The following is a 22,424-nucleotide window of genomic DNA, read 5'->3' as shown; positions in this document are numbered from 1 at the left end:
AAGATCAGACTTTTTAATTGCATTTGTACAACATGCTTCTTTCCTTATAATAAAAGTGAAAGAAAGAGTATGCAATTATACTGGACAATATCTGAAACCTCATATATAAATGGCTGAAAAGCACAGAAAGAGATAAATATAATCTCTAATGCATGATGATTAAAACACTGAGATGTTTATAGTGCTCCTTATAATTACAGCAGAAGGGCTGGAGCCAAGAATATTAAAACTCACATTGCAAAAAAATCATTAGTGCACAGTCCATGTCCATGAAAGGGTCAGCATGATTTTACTTTGGCTTCTAAAATGTATTTCCCACTAAGTCTGGCAACCTGGCAGTGGATTTCCTGCTTGCTCTCTCTCTGCCAAACCTGGACTGAACTCACAACTCGAAAGCTACTGTGACTACCACCACAGCTTAATTTTTCACTATGCTTCTCAAAGTCATAGCTGCCCACCCTTCACAGCAGAATAGCAAGAGTAAAAGACTGTAAATTTGTAGGTGCCCCAATGACAAAACATTATTAAACCTACTTTTTAAAAATTTAAAAATATATTCCTTTTATTAGATGGATCTTTTCCTTCAAGTGTTTCCTTTACATGTTTTAGGACATTTCTAAAATCCAAGAATAGCAAGTTTCAGACCCTGAAATCATACTGTCTGTATTATCCTGCTACAGCCATGTCTTGAAGATTCACTTTCTCCAACTTCAACACTATGGATACAGTTTCAACTAAAGCAAGAAAGTCCATAAGATTTCATAAACTATGTGAGATAATATAATATAATGAAAGCAAGCTTTGTTTCCACCTAACTTGATGCAGAGATGCTCCTCAGCTTTGCTTCATCCACTTCTTCATTTGAGAAAGGCATCAGTCCAAAAACAAATTACCATGTGCTTCCACACTGTTATGTTCTGTCCTTGGACAGTATCACAGAATCACAGAATCACAGAATGTTAGGGATTGGAAGGGACCTCGAAAGATCATCTAGTCCAACCCCCCTGCCGGAGCAGGATTGCCTAGATCATATCACACAGGAATGCGTCCAGGCGGGTTTTGAATGTCTCCAGAGAAGGAGACTCCACAACCTCTCTGGGCAGCCTGTTCCAGTGTTTGGTCACCTTCACCGTAAAGAAGTTTTTCCTCATATTTAAGTGGAACCTCCTGTGTTCCAGCTTGCACTCATAAAGTAAGTCTCTCAGAATCAACCCATTCTGCTGACATTTTACCAGCATACTCTTAACTCTCCTTAAGACTCAGTCAAAACAGCCATTTTTTGAAACACAAGTACATGATACCAAATACAGCACTCATCTCTAATAACTTCAATTTCATGTCAATAGCAATAATTAAAGCTGATAGCCTTGTTCATACTGGCAGGCAGTGAACATGGGAATAGCTTGAGAGTAGTTGCTGATAGTTCAGATTCATAGATATAAAGTGAAATTAGTAGGTACCTAAAATCAGAGGGAAAATATGTCAATAAGCAAGCTCCAGAAACTTTCTGCTTTTGGATCCAAATTCCCACTCTTGCCTGAACAATTCAATACATTTTCAAATTAGCATCCGATTAAAATCATGCATATTCTTAAGTGCTTTAATATGGATATCAGGTCTTATTAGAAACATGTTCATTCACATTTCATTAAATCAGGAATATATTACTATAATGATGTAATTTGTTTCACATACACTGGATGTTTCCATGCCATCTTCTTCATCCCTTTTTACAACAGGCACTTCTCCATGTTCCAAGCTACTTCCACAGCTTTCTAGGTTGCCGACATCATCCTCTATTGACACATTTTCCTCATTATCTGGGTTTTCTGCTTCAGAAACATGTCCCTCTGACTTATGGTATTGTATGGATGAAGCAGACTGATTCTGAGATTTCAAACTCTCTTCTTTTCTACAGCTATCAGAAGAGGGCGTGTAGGCCACAGAATCTTCACATATAAAGACAGGATGACTGGAATCTGTCCGGTCCTCATCTTCTGTTTTTGTTTTCTCTAGTACAGGAACAGGGCTCAAAAATGAGTCTGAATGGATGTTTCCTACAGATTAAGAATACGATTTGTTAATAAGTCTCACTTTATATTATTGTAGTTCATTTCACAACAATCTGAGTTACTCAAATTCAAAGCACGGTTCCTCATTTAGAAATCATACAGAAAAGCACCTGGTAGAAGGACGTACACAAACATGGAGTATAGGTTTGATCAAAGAATAAATTAAATGTAAATGTTTTGAGTTTGGAGTGCGAAATATAGTTTTAATCATTTAATTGGTATTTTGTATTTTAATTCATTCATGTCTTTCAAAATAATCAATATTTATGTATCTTGTTTACTCTGACAGCCCACAAGAACTTTGACTAGTTGGAAAAAATAATATGAAAGGTTGGTATATTGAACCTTATACCTTGCATTTATACCTATTATGCCTGTTTTAAAAATAAAAATAAACAAAGACTAATGGCTTATAATTAGGAAAACATATTTCAAACAGATACAAAGACTATTTCAAAAACAACAGCAGCAGTCTAAAAATGAAAAACAATTAGCATAATTTTATATTTCAACAATTACCATAATTTTATATTTCAGTGATGCTGAAGGGTAAAATTGTGTGGATTTGACTTTACTAAAATTCTTCATCTGCTGATGCTTGTATGGAATAGACAGAACAATGGGTTAGAGAGGTCACCCAAAAAAAATGTTCCTGAAGAACCCTACGGCACACACCACTGTGAATTTTGATTCAGCAGCACATTCAAGGCATTAAAGAAAACAGTCTCTGTAAAGTTCCTCCTCATTCTTTCTTCACAATGGTTATTTGAACTTGTTTTTCTGAAAAAAGTCCTTTTCAGGTCAAATGAATATAAAGTTTAGTAATATAAAGCCCATCCAATACCAAAACGTAATGTCTGGGTACGAAGAGTACTGCCTCGACTGAGCATAATGGACATACTAGCCAGAGATCAGAATCACAGAATCACAGAATCGACTAGGTTGGAAGAGACCTCTGGGATCAACGAGTCCAACCTTTGACCTAACACCACTGTGTCAACTACACCATGGCACTAACTGCCACATCGAATCTTCTCTTAAACACCTCCAGGGATGGTGACTCCACCACCCCCCTGGGTAGCCCATTCCAATGCCTAATCCTTTCTGTGAAGAAATTTTTCCTAATGTCTAACCTGAACCTCCCCTGGTGCAGCTTGAGGCTATGCCCTCTAGTCCTGTTGCAAGTTGCCTGGGAGAAGAGGCCAACCCCCACCTCACTACAACCTCCTTTCAGGTAGTTGTAGAGAGCGATAAGGTCTCCCCTCAGCCTCCTTTTCTCCAGGCTAAACAATCCCAGTTCCCCCAGCCACTCCTCAAAGGACATACCCTCCAGACCCTTCACCAGCTTTGTTGCCCTCCTCTGGACTCACTCCAGCACCTCAATGTCTTTCTTGAAGTGAGGGGCCCAGAACTGGACACAGTACTCGAGGTGCAGCCTCACCAGGGCTGAGTACAGGGGGACAATTACTTCCCTAGTCCTGCTGGCCACACTATTCCTGATACAAGCCAGGATGTTGTTGGCCTTCTTGGTCACCTGGGCACACTGCTGGCTCATGTTCAGCCAGCTGTCCGCCAATATCCACCAGGCCACTTTCCAACCACTCTTTCCCCAGCTTGTAGCGCTATATGGGGTTGTTGGATAATGCAGGACAAACAACCATCTCCAACGTGAGTAATGGACCTTCCACTGTCATATCTAAAAAGGTTCTTTTCACAGAATCACAGAATGTTAGGGATTGGAAGGGACCTCGAAAGATCATCTAGTCCAATCCCCCTGCCGGAGCAGGATTGCCTAGATCATGTCACACAGGAATGCATCCAGGCGGGTTTTGAATGTCTCCAGAGAAGGAGACTCCACAACCTCTCTGGGCAGCCTGTTCCAGTGTTCAGTTACCCTCACCGTAAAGAAGTTTTTCCTCATATTTATGTGGAACCTCCTGTGTTCCAGCTTGCACCCGTTGCCCCTTGTCCCTTTTCCCTACAAAGGTCCAGGCACCACTCTTTAACAGCACAAAGGAAAGAGGATAACACTCCACTCTTCTCTGCTTTTCCTTCCCTTGTCAATGAACACAGAATGGCTGCTAACTAAATACTAGTTTCTCAGTGGTCATGAACACTCCAAACCTCTATTAAAAGCTCGGGGAAGCTGTAAAGGAATAGCACCTTTAAAAAATAAGATCACTAGAACAGACCTGGAAAGGCTTTGATAGAGCACCAACTAATTTGTACGCAGGAATTTCTAAGCCTCCATATTGGAATACTCACTTTGTTATCTTTATGGGGATCAATCCTGGTGTTTACCACCTCCAAATAACAATTAACATAACTATTAATATTCACAAACAGGGACATACTCTCTATATGCAAACTGCAAGTAATTTTTCAGTATCTATATAAAACCAATGGGACTGGTCACAAACAAAGTTAAATTGCAGTTTGCCTTTCTGAACAGGAATGTGAAACTACACCTGAACTAAAATAAAATGTGACTGAAGAAATGAAGTTCAGACTAGACCAAGTATATTAGCATAAAATAGTTGTGAGGAAAAAAAGAACCATCTTTGGCTTGACAAGGCCTTTATAACTTGCATTGTCAGACAGCTCAGTAGGAAGTGACAAGAAATCTGCGGTCTCAAAATAGAGCATTTTTGTGCAGAACTATAGACCGCTTCTAATATGTGGCACTCTTCATGTAAATACATGTAGGATACTACAAGCATATCCGTTCTGTAATGCTTGTATAAGTGTTAAGACATTTTGTATAATTTCCATATAAAAAATTTTGCTGAAAAACCTATCAGACTATTGAAGAAATACAATTTATAAAACCTCGTCCTTTTTGCCCCTTTAAAAAACACTTCATTAAAACAGTTTAGGCAATATTACTCTCAGCTCAGAATACTAATCTTAACATTTTCTCATTCTTACTGAATATCAATCTTCTCTGCATAACTTTATAGGTAAGTATTTCAGAAAGCTACTTAGGATAATACTGTGCCTTAACATCCACTGATTTGTAGCATTAGAGTATCAATAGCCTACAACTGCCACATGAAACATAATCAGTCCTTATCTCACCTGCAACCTTGACATTATCCAATAAATGTTGATCCAGCTGCATTCTGCTACTGTCTTCTTCTTTCCCAGAAGGCACTCCTCTGTTTACCAGTCTCACTTTTTTCCCAGGTTCTTCATTGACCTTGAAGCCATCAGTAGCTGCTTCAGTCGTTATGATTTCTGCCCCACCTACCACAGCAGTTACTCTCTTGTCCTCTGGAGTTTTAAGCTTTTTAGATCGAGATCTGGTGTGCTGGAAGCTGTTATAAGAGATATTGCTGTCAGAGTAGAATGTCTGTCTTGGATAAGATAAAATGTCTACCAATATATATGTCCCTTTCACCTGCTTAAAGTGGTAAAAAACTGACAATTTTTCATCTTTTTGTGTTGAGATAGTGTTTACAATTTATTAAGTGATAGATTAACAATTGATTGGATTTAAGCTTCTAATCTTTTAGCACCATTCTATGGCAAAGTTACTAAACTATAAAAGTAAAATAACCTGAAGTAACTATTACTTAACCAGCATCCAAGCTAGCTTTTTAATGAATCATTCTTTTGAACCTGAAAGAGAATAACCCTTAAAACAGTAATGAAAACAAAACATTCTCAGTTGCACTAAAATCAGGAGGTATTTCCAAATCCCAACGCTAATAAAACACTAGTCTGAATACCCTTGTAAAATCAGATCTGTTTCGATACCTTAGAAGTTTTTATATGCATTTTAACACAAATAACAAGCATCTGAAAGAAGGAAAAATTCTGATCACCAAATATTTTGAATGGCTACAATATCAAGCAATATATTTCACATTGCTGTGTGAAAAATAAGGTTGAAATTACATCTTCAGCATAAGTTTTTGCACCCTCAGAAGTAGAAGGGAGAGGTTAAAGCGGGGGAAATGGCACCCTCTGTCACAAACTAGTTTGTAATTTATGTGCTCGGGATAAATGTAACAGGAGATTATTCCAGTTTCAAATTCAACTGCGTGACATGGGAGAAGATTTTTATGTGCTTCATCACACATCAGGTTTCAAAACTCACAACACACAAGTGACAAAAGCCCAACTATGGCACGCAAACCAGGAGTTTTACTAAGGTCTTGCATCTTAGACTACAGACAAGTCCAGAAAAACATCTTACTACCCCTGACATTTTATCCTATGTCCACCAATGTGTATCTTTCAACATCCCCTCTATAAAATAGTAATTTCCAGAAAATTTGCCAAACTATGAGACGCCCATCAGTTCACGCTGTAATATAACAGCAAGTATTATTACTGTTTACATGTAGTTATCAGATATTCTATTGTAGCAAAGTATTTCATCCATAAACGTCAGAGTTAAGCTCTCCCTGTCACTATATTCATGAAGATTTCCACAGATGGTATTTCTGTTTTCACTCTCCTGGAACTTACATTATTCCCATAATCGAAACGATGACAATTTCAATCGACACATTACACTAGAAATGAAGCTGAATAAACATTTTATCCTGCCTTTGCAATATACATTGTTACCATGCCTGAACAAAAGCCAGCTCAAGAATTAAACAGCATTGGAATTGTGTTTATTAGCTTAGCTAAGTGCATGAAATCAGCCCATGTGTTCCTATGATAAAACTTTCAACACAATTATTATTGTGTTAAAAGTTAATTATTAAGTCTTTGCTTTTAGTTAAAACTGGTTACCCATAAGGGTACTACCAAATGAATCACTGCTGGTCCAAGTGTGAACTTGCAGTTATGCTGTACAATACATATAGTGAAACTTACTACAGGGCAAAATGGCATTTAACTGCCCAAACAACAGAATTACTCTGCATGTCCGGGTTAACATTATACATATTATACATATACTAACAAATTGGCTGCCCAGCTACTGGTTGTTTGCCAGAACTGCTTCTGTCCCACAAACTACTCGTACTCAGAACAAGCCCAATGTAATATTTCTCAACTATAATGTTCCACTAGAGTGGCAGCTGGTCCTCTTCTTTACCGGTTGACTTTCCTATCATTTTTCTTCAAGAAATACATTAACTTACAAAGAAAATGAGGAAATACAGTTTAAGAGCAAGTTTAAAAAGTAACTATATCATAAAATGATTTGAAGGAGGAAAAGGTCTTTAAAAATTCAGTGTTATCTGTAACCCAGCAAACTGCACTTTGCACTAAGTAGATACCAATAAAACTGCCCATCCTAGGCTAGAAATTAAATAGATCTTTATTAGATAATGAAGAAGAAAATCAATAAAGATCCTGTTAAGTAAGATGGGAAAGCATTAGTATAGAAAATATGTTTGTGCATGCAAACAAAAACATGATGCACACCAAGAAAACAGATCCAGCTATGGAACTCCTTTAACAGGTCAAAGCTTTGATAGATTCTGTGACAAGTTGAGAAACTTTTTTCTCCTAATTTTCTTAGTGGTGTCAGCACCAGCAACTGAGATTTAGGCCTTCCTTATGCCAAATTATGATCTGTGATTGACCTGTGTTAGACACACAGAGGTTTCGGCTGCAGCACTGTGAGAGTGTGACAATACTTTCTCGGAGCTAGATGGCAGTGAGGGCTAAGACTACTGCTAGAGACTTCACACAGCTGTTGGGATTCTGCCACAGCTTCATAAGTTTTTCCAATTTAACCTTTATCTCAACTCTTAAGAGACTTCTCCCTTGTCTTTTGATTGCAGATGTCAGTAGAAACAATGGCAACCATCCATACCTTGAAAATTTTAATGGAATAACCTCTACGAAAGAAAGATTCTGAATACCACACTGGAATGCATTTTGATGCTCTCCATACTCATTAACTTCAGCTATAAACATAGCTTGCAAGTTGAATTAATTTTTCACAGTCACTCTGAAAAAAAGACTTGCTGTCCCCAAGTTCATCTTAATACAGAAAACAGAAAAACTTTGTTTAAATTAACTCAAATAAAACATAAGAGAAAGTGGCAAAAAAAAGAAACAAGAAGAAAATTGATGTCATATTGAAGACAATTAAATGGAGGATAAAGAAACATAAATACCACTCGGGAAAGTTCTTTATTTTCTTTCTTCTTTGTAGCCAGGTCCTTACTTCAGGTGTTGATTCAGGAGTTGGTTTTGTATGATCAATGGTGTATAAATCCTTGCCTTGTTTCCACAGCTGATATCTGTCTGGTTGAAACTTCCTCACAAAGATGTCCATGGATATTGTCACCATGTCTCTCCTACAAGTGCACTGCAAGAGAAGACAGGAATTTATAAGTGACAAGTAATGGAATATGCCACAGTTTGAGATAAAGAAAGTCCAAAATAAAATCCCACATTTCAACAACTCCTTTGAAATCCAGGCAACAGAAACAGTGTGACAGGACACAGATGAAAAAAGCCCATCTTTTCTTAAATGTTACACCTCTCAGCCCTTCTTTCTCTTTATCTTACCTGCCTGTTACGCCTTTTTGATTATGCTCTTTCTTAATTTATGTGACCCAGAAACCACTGAATTAAATACATATTACACATGAAGATGAGAAAACTGATGAAATTCAAAATGGAAGCTAGGCATCAGTCTATGATACAAGGAACTTGCTGGACACAAGTAAAGATTAGGACAGAAAAACATTTCTATGCACAGCAAGAGAAGGGCTTTACATACATTTGATAATTTTACAGGTCGTCTTGAACTCTAAGTCCAAGCTGTCATCCAGAGTAACAGATTACTGCATAGGACAGCATTCTCACTTACCAAGTTTTGACACCTATCTACCCAGTAATTTTAAGAGGGGGAAAAAAAAAAAAAAGAATTGTTGCAATACATGCTGCCACATTTGATGCAGTGCAAACTATCATTGCCAACAAAGCTCAACCCTTCTGAGTGCAAATTGAAAAGGATATCTCTGTAAGACAACTGTTTAAGGTTCGTTGCTGGTTTGGGAGTTGTTTGGGGGCTTGGGGGTTTGTTTGGGTTTTTTTTAACATATCTTGAAAATAATTCCCTGAGTTTCCACAACTACACTACCCTTGTGTTTTCTATTACCATAAATGCATTACTGGTACCTTTCCTGGCACTACTCTTACCCCTTTGAAGATTTTATCATTAGCTATTAACTTTTTTCTCTTCATTCTGATTTTACTCTGTATTTCTAGCCTAAATTCTTCTCTTTCACTCACATTCCCTTCTCCATCTATCCCTGATGTCTGTACACAGAAACCCTTTGCCTGGAATTTTTACCTCTCTGCTGTGTGTCATCTGTCCTTGCTCCATCCTTCTCTTAGCTCTGCATTGTTTCCTTTCTTAGTACCTTTGGACTGCACTTCCTCAGATCCAGAAAATGAAGGCTTCTGACTCTTAACTCAAACTGTCTTGTAATTCCTGTATTTTAAAACAGAAGGATTCTGACCCTATGAAGTTATACTTTATTGTAAAGAAATTAACCTCCACCTGCAGCAGACTGGAATTAACCAATCCTGAAGTAAGAAAACAAACACTCTGTGCAATAATACTTACATGTATAGATATCTCATTATAAACAAGAACTTGTATTTGTGATAGCATTTCCATATCATTCTTCATCTTGATTATACAAATTCCACAGTCATTATCATGGATTTACTTACAGAAAGTTTACTACTATAAAGCACAAAAAAAAAAAAAAAGGAATTCACAAATGACCAAAGTAAAGCAATTCTGAACAATTACATATAACTTTAGCTCATTAATTACAGCAAAGGGATAGTTGTAACATTTTGTAGGTAGGAACTCGGTATAACAGGAAGCCTAATAAGGAAATGTTCCTTCTCTATTCCAAATAAACTCAAAAGAAAATTGATAGGTTATAAATTTGAAAATTTTATTCCTACACACCAGCTTGGAAAAAGCTCAAATTAGAACTCCAGATATTGCAGATTAAGGGGGGCTCTGGGAAGATGGACACAGATATACACCTGCTGTGAGTAGATGGGCTGAGGAATAAGAACATTTTCTGTTACTTTGGAGTGTTGTTTATCGGATAAAATAAACTGTTACCTTGATTGGATTATTTAAGACTGTTTTCTGGCACAATTAATACATCTGTGTATCACTACTAATGTTGCTAGTTATTCCACTAAGTCAAATTATTGTCAGGTGTTTCAGAAGTCTTTTTAAATTCAGGTTCAGATTTAACAATAATTGAAGATTCACAGTAATAAAACCAGGTTAGTATAAACACATTTTTTTCCACAACAATTCGAATTTTACAGAGCTCCAAACCTAGCTGTCACAATTAAAAATTATGGTTGCATTTACAGGTGATAATGCTCACAGACAGATATGTTGAAAACTAAATACTATTAAGACTCATCTAAAGCCTTAGAACTGTTGAGCATTCCTCAGTGTTGATTCTGAAGCACAGCACAGTAAATGGAGTAGTAACTTGCCCTTATATTAATAAAATGTTAAATTACATTTTAAAGTTTAGAAAATATCTTTTCTAAACATTTTGAAGATGTTCTAAAATGTCATGACACATTTTTCTCAGGTTTCACCTTTTAGCATCTAGAACATTGTATTAAGGGATGTTAAAAAAAGCCAAATTAATGTTATCAATGGCAAATCACAGTACATAATGATTTCTGCCTGGGGGAAGGAGAAGAAAGCAATGAAATTCCAATCAGAGGGAAAAGGTGTGGTCAAGTGTCATGCGAAGCATATAAAGCACTATCATATTCATTAAGTTTTTCTAAGGGATATGACAAATTCTTGCAAAAGCTTGGATCAGTTTTTCAAGACTTAGATGCCCAAAATTAATCACTCGTGTACATCTTAGCTTCTGTAAATGCTGAGTCAAACAGTAGGCTGAGTCAACCACTGTTTTGTTTATATATCAATAATCTCACTGCTCCAATTTTTAAGTGTTATTCTTAACTGAAAATTCACAGAGGAAGAGAACTACAAAAACTAACACCTTACAGATTTATTCTAGATTGTCAATCTGCTGAATCATCTTTTGGCTAATATGACACTTAAATTGAGTTTATGTCTCCCAAAGGCACTTCACTTGTACTCCTGCTCAGCAAAGCAGAAGACTATTTAGAAAACCTATATACCTTCCAACAGATACTGAAAAAATCTGTAGTTCTATACACCTTCATTCCAGGAATAGTTCTATGCACCTTCATTCCAGGAATTTTAGAACACTTTGCAGATATTAATGTTTCTTCCTGATACAGAGAAGAAGAAACCAGACCACAGAAAGGCTTGTCTCAGTCACAAGGCAAGCCACAGTCAGAACTGAGACTAGAATATATTTGATTTTCAGTTTCCTGCTCCAGATATTATATCTTATTTCTGAACTGAACAGAGGAAAAAAGAATTATTTTCACAGTTCTTAAAATAACTTTTTCTTTTTTTCCAGGCTCTCCTACTATTCCAATTCTATTACAGAAAGGAAAAAAAAAAAGCGGGCAGGAAAATATCAGTGAAAAAAATAATTATATGGTCCTACCATGTATTTTAAAAGGTAATAAAACCCCAGAAATTTCAAATAATCTGCAGCTATCTATTTATGTAGCTTACCCAAGAAACTGCAGCTATGCAATGTCCTACCACTATTTAAATCCAAGCTAAGTAAACAAGGGAACATTGTGATATTAACAAAAAAAAAAAAACACAACAAAACCCAAACAAACAAAAAAGCACCCACACAAAACGAAAGCAGAAACAAAACAAAACAAACAAACAAACAAAAAAAACCCCACACCTCCAACCTTAAAATAAAAAAGCAATACTGTGAGAAACAATGCAAAGAAAAAGCACCCAAATAGAGCAAACTTCAAAAGGAAGATTTTTTGTCATTGTTAAGTAAACCATGTGGCTAAGAACAATGCTGTGTTGACACATTGAGAACAGAGGCTTTGTGACACAGGTTGTCTACGTTTGGGAAAGTAGGAGAGGATGAGAAAGTAGGAGAAAATGTCAGTAAGACAGAAACTGCAGAATCCGCTATTACTTTTTCCTCTAATAAAAAAAAAGCCGAATGGAAAACCTATCAAAAGTTTTCCTGTTCAGACACTGACACACTCTTGCTATAAGCCATGCTGCAGGCCTATGAACCAAACCCCTCAAATGTTCCTACCAGGGTACTGAAGTGGCAAGTCGAGCACGAAAACAGTAACACTAAAAGAATGAAATCTACTCACAAGACAACTCTTATGGTTAGTATCTTGGAACACTGGGCTCAATACTAAAATTACTCAAATATAAAACTTGCAAAAATATGAATCAAAAGAGTGGAAACAGAGCATTATGTACTTCACCTTCTGCACAAAGGAAAGAGTAGCTGAACCAAAAGAAAATTCATTGCATGAAGTATGCATTCAAAATAGGGTGAAACTACCCCTAGACATTTTTGGAAGAAATGGAATATGTTTCTGTTGACTAAAGCTCTCATACAAAAAAAACAGACTCACTTAAGCGAAGCAAAGCTCCTTCTAGCAAGCACTGGGTTATCAACAAATACATCATTGTCACTGAAGATCCTAAAGAAACATCTGCCAATAGTCACGGAAAATTGAACCCATTCCTAGAAAATATGAGTTTCTAGCTAACAAATATGATAGATAAACAGAAAGGCTCAGTGTAAATAGAGATTGTATTCAATTTAAACTCCTAATGAAAAAAAATTACAGACCATTCAAAACAACAGAATTTCCTTCCACTCAAGTGAAGAAAAAAAAAGAAGGAACAATGATGTTTACAGCTCAGGCCTTTCTGGCTTATGGTTTCTAAAACAATGATAATCAAATGAAGGATTTGACAGAAGATGATGACCAACATCCCTCTTGCCTCAGATAATTTACTGTGCTCTAGAGTTGGGAAAATAAACATTACTTCACTATTCACTGAAGTGGTTATATTGCAGTAGTGACCACGGTTCCTATGCTGACAACTATGGATATAAGGCAGGAATTTTCTCCAAAAAGATCTCACAATTCCCTTCTAGTGGTGGTCAAGCTTTTCAGAAAACAGTAAAAACAAAACACACTAACTCTGCAGCTATATCAGATACATCTATTTAATTTGTTTATATGTTCATCATCCCATAAAAGAGAATGAGAATTTGAGCAAACAAAATATCACCAAGTGTTATAATAGGTAAGAATGAATATGAAGCTGGTATAAGGAGTTCAGTGTGGAGTATGCACGCTCATTATTAGGTAAGAAATTGTAAACTGTTTACTAAGGTACCAGAATTACTTGCCATGTCTTTGGTTCGATACATTTTATTAGATCAGTCGATAACAGAACTGCTCTCAATCCATTAGCTTTCTTATAAAAGCCTAGTGTAGCTAATATCTCAAGTACGAGTACTACTTGGAACAAAAGTACTGACTTGCCATTAGTCTTTTCAGAAGTAGGCTAGATGATCAAATTATTGATCCAAGAAATATGTGGTAGCATCAAAGACTGCACAGACAATAAAAAATATACACATTTGAAAAAACAATTTTTCTAATTTTCTTCTGAGATTCACTTTGTAATGCATTAGATAGGACTGCATTTTGCTGGCCAGGAAATAGACAGTGAAAAAAGTTTGGTATTTCACAGCATTATTACCATACAGTACTGGACACTAAAAGAACTTCAGAACCAAAACCTGTACGGCTATGTAAATGAACAGCCAGCCACATACATCCATGGTCTTTCTCCCACAAGCATACATCCACACAAGATCCTCCAGCCATCCTCTGAAGCTGGGAAGGTAGTACGACCAGAGATCTGTGTGGCTGCAAAGCATAAAAGTATCACTACTTTGTTGGCCAGGTGACTGCAGTATTAGCCTGTTTGTACTGAATTATATCATACACCACCACAACTCCCTGGCATTAGGAGGTTGTGAAGAAGCATGTTCAAAACAGTTTCATTAGTAAGTAGTCATAGATGATTCTTGACATGCCAAGTGCACTTAATCTAAAACCTCTTTACTATGCTTTAGTATTTTTAAATCTGCATACAGTTTGCTAACTGGCAAACTTTTTAAAATGTTTTTCTATATGGGTAGGGCAAAAGGCTGTGCAAGTGAAGACAGAAAGCTTATAAGCTTCTCTAGCAAGGGTTATGATGCAGCAAGAGGAACTTGCCAAAAATGTTACCAAATGCTGATCATTTGTAGCAAGTAGATTCAAAAGGCATCACATTGTTATGACGACTTTGCTCTTACCAATCAGTACGCTCAGTTTAGCTTTTTTCCTTTTCCTTTTTTTATTAAATAGAACACAATAAAGAATGTGTCATTTTATCATTATTCAATTTGAGTGGCTGTAGGAGATAAAAGGATCATTTAAGATCCATATGCCTTCTTTCAATAATTACTATCTAAATTAATCAGAATTGCCATCAGCCAATTGTTCCTTATGTTTTGACAAAAGATCAGGATTCTGCTTGTGAGAGAGTGACAATATGATGTGCTGCTTATTGAATTTTTCTGCCAAATGAATAGGAGATATTTTTCCACAACATTGCAGGAAGATAAAGAACTTCTGTAGTCATGAAGTCTAATATAAACTAATGAAGCTTCTATAGGCAAAACAAAAATATGTCTAGCTTCCTGTGGATTGGGCTCAAAATTTAGGATAAATAGTCATTAACTAAGGATTTTGGGTGAGCATAAAAACCGAAATACTGCATTTCTGATACTGTCATATCCTTAAGAATATCTGTTTTAGACAGACACAAGACTTCATGCAATGAGTTCACGTTACTGTGGTTCTTATTTACAAACCATAAAATATATTATTTTACTGATTTTTAGTCCGTTAAAAATACATTTATTCTATATGAAATAAATAAAACTGCTATTGAAATTTAAAAGCCTTTAACTTCTTAGAAATACCTTGTTTGCATTTCATGCAAAAGAATATTGTTACATGTCCTTCCCTCTGAGAAGTCTTTACAGGAGGTTTGTATTTGGCAGAAAGAGAATTGATAAGACCGAACAAATGGTCCTGTATGATATCCCAGTTGTTTTTTAACCTGTGAAAAGTCTATTAATCAGACAGAACATGTCCGAAGAGTGAAAGAGATTTCTGCATAAGCTCTGTATTAACTTCCAACAGTCCCATACATTTCTATGAGATGTTCTGTCCTCACTGGCAGCTAGCCTGAAACCTATCACAAAAAAAAGCTGGTATCAGTTCCATAGGCTGGCAGGCGGCGAAGACCAATCTAAGATAATTCAACCTCATTCCAGCCAACTGTATTTCTGGTTTCAAAAAAAAAACCACATCTGTCTGTTTTATACAGCGGCACCAAAAAAAAAAAAAAAGGCTGTAAATATAGAAGTGTAAAACAAAATCACCATAGGCAGTTCTTTTATTTATGCCTTGAAAAACGCCTTCCTATTGTGATCTATTAACTGTCAAGAAAAAAACCTACTTAACTATGTTCTACATTCATAAATATGTTCTTCAGGAAAAAAAAGAGGGAAAAAAAAAATGTGAACAGCAGTAGCTTTCTATAAAGAAATTCAAAAGCCATTTCTCCTGGCTGTCTGACACGGTAAATTGAAGCGGAAAAACTATGTTTAAAAGAAGAGAAAAAAAGATCAATATGAAATAGTATTGACTATTTTAATTCTACTTTAAATACATTTTATATAGGTTCGGTATTGCAAAACTGAAATATTACGTTCAGCTTAAGCCCTCCTCTGCACTTAAACACTTGCACTAAAAAAGTACGTTTTCTCTCTATGTAATCAGGTAGTTAAACCATTTCTATCAAAGAGAACTACCTTAATGTAGTACCGAACTTAAAGCAGAAGAAGCAGAATTTGTTACCCATTTCCATCATTTTTAATAGATCTTTTCATTGCTTGCTGCTATCTAAAAAGCTACTAATATTTCAATTAAAGAAAATAATAGCTTACATTCTATAATAGTTCTAATTAAGAATCCCAACTCTACAAACAGAATTGAGTTCAATTTCAATGCAGCATCCAAATTTCTGGGTATTTCCACTCCATTTTGAAGAACTGATGATGGAGGTAAAATTCTCAGTTGCAAAGCCTAAAATAGAAGACCTACCATCTTGATGTTCAGTCGTGTGCACTCAAAAATAAATTGATGCTTCCTTGCATGAGTTTAGGTAATACAACTCTATGTTCTGATTTGAAGGAGCTTTCTCTCTAAGTTCAGATCTGGCATTATAACACAAATATACCTCATGTTGCCCTCAAAAAAACATCGCTCTCACTTGATTCAGGCAAAAGCCTTGTGTTAACATGGTTTTTCCCAAAAGTAAAGACTGATGTTAAATCACATATCCTGATGGCAGGACCAACAGGAGAAGAAATTAAACTATGCAGAGAATAGAACAGAATATGTAAACATCTGCAGTAAAGGATGGAAATGACCACAGAATTTTTATTTTTCTCCTAACTTTTTTTTTCCTTATTCCCTGTTAGACATATGTAAGTGCTTTAAGTCCAAATTCCAGAAAATAGCACTTTAAAGTTTTGTGTTCAGCATGGGTCTCTGAATACTTAATAGGGTTATTTTTTATTTATATTGCATGTGATAAGACCAAATTAGATCATTAAATTTTAAACTTCCACGGAGGAATGATAATGGCTTTGTGATGATGTCAGAATAGTTAGTATAAAACTTTTGCATTTACTTTTCCAGTGTGATCAGCATCTTTATTTTATGGTGCAGATGTCACTCTACCAAATTATTATCAGATTTTTCCATCTTTCAGTAGATAATTCTATGCCATATGTTTGTGTAGGAATTAAGATTCTTGCACTGGAACATACCATATTGCTTGCTCTCTCTAAAATACAGTTAAAGAATTAATGCTTAATAGACACATGCAGTGAACACTAAACCTGCTGCTGTGAAGGATGTGACACAGAAAGGGGAACATAACTTGATGTTCTTTTCAACTGTAACCAACCCTATTCGAAAAGAACTAGTAATTTAAACTCAAGACTTGTATAATCACAAAATCACAACAGGGAAGATACAGGGACTGTGAATTATATTCTTTGATAAGTTGCTTCTAAGCTTATCTATCTTTTGAGAAAATGCAAAGTTTCTTCAGCTTCTATTGACTTCAATGGAAGCTGAGGATGCACCACGCCTTGCAGAATCAGAAGCTTTGTGAATCAGTAGCTTAAGGGGAAAGTAAAACTGGCTTCAAGACAGATACAGAAGAAAATTTAAGTTAAAAGAAATTGTAAACAAAGATTGCAACCTGGGACAGAAACACGGGGATTTTATCCAAATTCATCACACGCACATGTGAAATGTTTGTTTTACAGGGAAAAACAGTAGCAAGACAACCTTTCTAAAAGATGCACATCCTAAAAACATTTTTCTGTGAAACATTTACTCATCAAATACCACATCATACTCTAAAAAGGCAAAACGACCACTTCCAAATTCTTCAGTATTGCATACAAATACAGAAGAAATTGGGATGGATTTATTGTATGCTATGTCTTCTTTTTCAATTATAACATTCTTAAGGAAGATGTCAACTGCAGTAAACAGAACAGCTACAAAGCTCTACCAAAAGTTCACATTCTTCATATGGTATCAAGTAGAATGAAATGAATCACCTAACAAAAGGCCTGCAATTACCGCAGAAATTTCCACAACTAGCCTCTTTTGCTAGGTACCTACCAAATGACATCTGGATCATGAGGATTATTTCCTTCTGCTGTTTATTTCTTTAGGCTGTTTATAGGGGAAATTGAAAAAGCAAAGAAAAAAGATACCAAGCAGTATACTGTAAGTACTAAAAGTAATCTATTTAAAGACATACTAGTTACTTTTCCTATTTTTTAAGGAGAGCTTTTAAGCAGGTTGAGATATTATTACTGATCCATTTCTGTGGCTCATAACAAGCAAAATTTCAGTCTAAAGGAAGTAAAACTAAGTGGTTCTAATGACAAAATGAAAGAAGAATCAAGGCTGCTGTTCCTACTGCACAAGAAGCAAAAGGTAATTTTTTTGCCCTTTCTTGTCATCCTGCTCTGGATCTCAGCATTCAACTCTGGAGAAAATAAGCCTCATTCATTCCTGTCATACGCTTTTGCAGTTCTAGTTAATGTCCATAGAACTACACCTACACCACACGTCTTTTTCCCCACTTGACCTACGAGGTTGCCCACTCTAATATTAAGAACAGAAAAAGTATTTAGTTATGTCTTTCTAAACTATTTTTACAGGACCCCAATCTGGAACTTCACTCCCACCAGGCATAAAAATTTCATTGTGATACTAACTTAAATATATTCACAGGTTGCCTGTGTGATTTGTTCATACTTGTACTGGGGTGAACACTTTCATACTTGCAAGGACAATGTTCCTAAACCCAGCAAGTGTGCAACAGAAGCGGAGGATTTGGTTATCCACAACTGAAGTACAGTTTGGTGTCTTGGACCTATCCACCTGACATAAAAATTATGCCTATAGGGAGAAAACCAGAAAGATAAACGCATTTACACATAAAATTGTAGCTTGCTTCTCAGTCCCACTTCTGTGCCTGTGCTATCTATCCAATTCTGCTCTAGTCAATAAACCAAGTTATTTTAATGTGCTTTCAAATGAGAACCCTCCCTTTTCAACGACTTTTTGAATTAACTTTTCTTGAATGGAAGTCCTCAGACTTGCATAGTCTTTCAGATTATTCTTACTATGGTCTACTTATACCCTAGAGGACCACCTCTTTAACCACTAAAAAAGCGAACGAAATTGAAGTATTTGACACTGTGGTGGCTAGCATATGCCCACCAGAAGCTGTGCCACAGCACTCTCCTATTTCTGCAACACTATCACTTATAAGAGACATTTTTCTCCACATTTGAGAAGATGCACACCCTGGGAGTGTGACAGGATTGCACAGCTGCTAAAGAACAATTTAGTAAAAGGCCTCTCTCTCAAGTAAAAGGCTATGGTTTCAGCATTTTAAAACAGTGGTGATTAATTGCTTCATCAAACACAATATAATAATAATTTTAAAATATCCATGATTTCAAACAGCAAAGAATTACAAGTGAGGCAGTCCCGCTACCACCACTCCATACCCTTTCAGGCCCAGATTTAATTCATAGATTTAATTCATATGCTCAAGGTTTCCTACCCTTCCAGCTGGCTTTGTCTGCAATCCTGTTACTCGAAAAAATTTATTTGCTCAAGTAGTATTTCTAGGTTTCTGGGAAAAAGAAGTTTCTCCAAACTTGGAAAAGTGGCAACTATTTTACATTTGAATAAAATGAGAAACAAAGAGTAGACTTGTGATAATTACGGGCAAAGGAACCTGTCTCAGATTTTTCTGCTTCACCTAACAGGACTCTTTCTCTGATGAATCCTGAAAGTTCATGATTCTCACAGCCTGTGAGCCAACAGAGGAGACAATGCTTAGATCTGTAACTGGGCTCAAACTATGCACTATGACTAATGGCCCTATCTGCAAGTCTTTATTTCAGAATCTGTGATCAGTAATTAATACAGCCTTTCACAGCACTTTTAAACCAAAGAAGGTTTTACTCTTAAAGGAACAGATAACTGAATGAAAAACAATGTTTGAACAACAAAACATTGTCCCTGGATATTTGTTTTCCACAAGCTTAGCCCAATTGCATTAGATCATACGTGCAGTCTCAATCTCTACATCTGCCTGTTTTTCTGTGAATAATTCTCAAACATTTTCCAGACAACAATACTCTTTTAACTATTTCAGTACAATTAACCTCTCCAAGCCATTGCAAGCAAATACATCATTATGAGCTACGCTTGGAAGAAATGCTTTCTCAATTAAAAATGTGTGCATTGTTTCTTATCCTGACAACTGGGAGATCTAGTTATTTAACCATTAAAAAAGCCTCATGGTAGCTTCTTTAACAGAACAGACTTGCTACTGAATTACAATATTGTGTATGCAGCACATTTCCAACGCGGTCACAGGGCAATCTTTGCCTCGCTGCAAGACCACGTCTCACACACCGGTACAGAGCTGCTCTGCATGTTTTACAGGCCTCAGTTCCAACACAAACTAAGGCCACTCCTACCCCCAAACTGTACACTGTATTCGAAACACTTTCTTCTCTCCTCATGCGAAAAGCACAGCGAGGTGCAGGTGGACAAGATATACAGCACTACCTTTAACCAGGTGATATACATTGTGACAGTTACCAGTTACAGGTATGGGAAGACTTTAACATTTACCTTGTTTCCAAGTCTGGAATTTTTTTCTGTTTTATAATGTGCTCTCCAACACCACCAGTTAGTTTCTGTAATTTTAATGTAAAATAGTAACCCCTCCACAGATCAATTAGTTGTCTCCACAGAACTTTGATGGCAATTTTGAAATCAAATCAAGATTTGAAAAAAACAGGGAGTAAAGGTGATGTGTATTTAAATACATTACATTCTCAACCATGTCAAGAATACTTTCTATCTGTCAAGAATGGTCTTTTCTAGTTTATAGTGATTAACTGTTACTCGACTGAAAAGATTACAATGCATTCTAATATACTAGAACAAACATACTTTCTTAAAAACTCACCTACAATATCTCATTACTTTAATCCAGGGTCCTATTTATAGAAGAAAATGACAGAATTGGGGTAACCTGCACCAAGAGGTACAACATTACTGAGAATCACTGTGAATCAGACAAGTAAATGGTATAGAAAAATTGGACACTATGTTTGTACTGAAACAGAACACAAAATAAAAGGGAAATTACAATTCAGTATTTTAAAAAGTCATATTCAATTTGGCCTTTTTTTACAGTAGCTCAGAAACAATTGCAAAAGAAAATGCTACCACCCCACAGCCAAATTCTCATTACGGAGATTTTGATCTTCTTTGTCTTTCATGCTCCAATTCTGCAACTATTAAAAGATTCAGGAAACAGTTGAGTGTAATTGCGACTTGGTCACAATTGGCAGCAGAATCTTCTGTTAATCACTGCTATCTCCAAAGGTACCCAGCGTGACAGAAAGTATGGCTACGAACTCATTTAAACTCCAGATATAAAAATGCTCTTAGAAAAGGGAAGACAGACACACGGAAGACTGATTAAGGCTGAGCAAGTAAAGTGTGCACTCATTGCTGAATGAAGAGAGTGATGTAGTGACAGGAGGCACAAACAAGGCTGCGGTGCTTGCTTTGCTGCTGTCTTCACAAGGTCCACCCACCTTCGTGCTTACTGATAAGCGTACATGAACGAGATGAGCTACCAGTATCAGATGAGAGCTGAGTCAGGAACTGCTGCCAAAACTCAGCCCAACCTGCTCCACTCAGCTGATGGGCTGCATCCAAAGAACTGGCCAATATAATAGTGAAACTGCTTTCCATCATCTCTGAAACGTTGTGGAGATGACAGGGGAAAAGACTGGTGACTGAACAACAGCAAACATTGCACACATCTTCAAAAGCAGGCCAAAAGGGTAGTCCAGAAACTGCACCAGCTGGCCTTCTAAGGTCTCAGGGAAAAATCGTGAAATGAGACATCTTGGAATATGCTTCTAGGCACCAAGGGTGAATCATGCCTGAACAACTTGACTGCCTGCTCTGATAAAATGACCAGAGTTGTGGTTTTCAGTGTGTGTCATTCATCTCAACTTTAACAAGGCTTTCAACATTGTCTCCCACAACACTCTTGTATCCAAGTTTAGACCTTACAGTCTGGGTGGATGGATAACTAGATAAGTAAAATATTCATCAGATGGACAGCCTAGAAGAGTTGTGGTTAGTGGGTCATAGTCTACCTGGAGACCAGAAATAAGCAGAGCACTACAAGGGTCTATCCTGGGACCTGACATATTTCTATCAGTGACCTGGAGGAGGTGATGGGAGTATGCTGTCAAGTTTGCAGATGACACCAAGTTGGAGGACCAGCTGATATGCAAGGGTAGGCCTGATGTTCAGAAAGACCTGGACCAAGAGAAGGAATGGGCTGACAGGAGCATAATGAAATTTAGTTTGTCCTCATAAACGTGGAATCCTGTTCCTGGGAAGGCAGAGCCCCGGCAATGACACAGGCTGGGGACGGACGGGCTGGGGAGCAGCTCAGTAGAGAAAACCCTGGGGGGCCCTTGCGAGTAGCAATCAGAGCGCAGGCCAGCCACACACCCTTGCATCAACAAGGGCCAGCAGCATCTTGAGTTCCATGAACGGTAGGGTAACCAGCAGTTTCAGCTGCCTTCTGCTCAGCACTCACCAGACCACACCTAGATACCGTGGCAAGTTCCCTCCCCTTCTGAAAAATGTAAATAAAAAGTGAGTTCAGCAGAGGTTCATTGAGGCAGTCAGGGA

General features: G+C 36.9%; 1 protein-coding gene across 1 annotated transcript in view; it reads right to left on the bottom strand.

Moving 5' to 3' along the window:
* LOC137676957 (lysine-specific demethylase 4C-like) overlaps positions 1–22,424 on the bottom strand; it is a 231,841-nt gene that overhangs the window by 130,774 nt on the left and 78,643 nt on the right. The window contains exons 4-6 of the mRNA XM_068424161.1: positions 8,162–8,355; positions 5,151–5,389; positions 1,696–2,057 (exon numbers count right to left, since the gene is read on the bottom strand). Of these exons, the coding sequence (XP_068280262.1) occupies positions 1,696–2,057; positions 5,151–5,389; positions 8,162–8,355 (795 nt within the window). The remainder of the gene's footprint in view (positions 1–1,695; positions 2,058–5,150; positions 5,390–8,161; positions 8,356–22,424) is intronic.

Source organism: Nyctibius grandis, chromosome Z (genome assembly GCF_013368605.1).
Source record: "Nyctibius grandis isolate bNycGra1 chromosome Z, bNycGra1.pri, whole genome shotgun sequence".
NCBI classification, from domain to species: Eukaryota; Metazoa; Chordata; class Aves; order Nyctibiiformes; family Nyctibiidae; genus Nyctibius; species Nyctibius grandis.
This window is presented reverse-complemented; position numbering and strand designations above follow the sequence as displayed.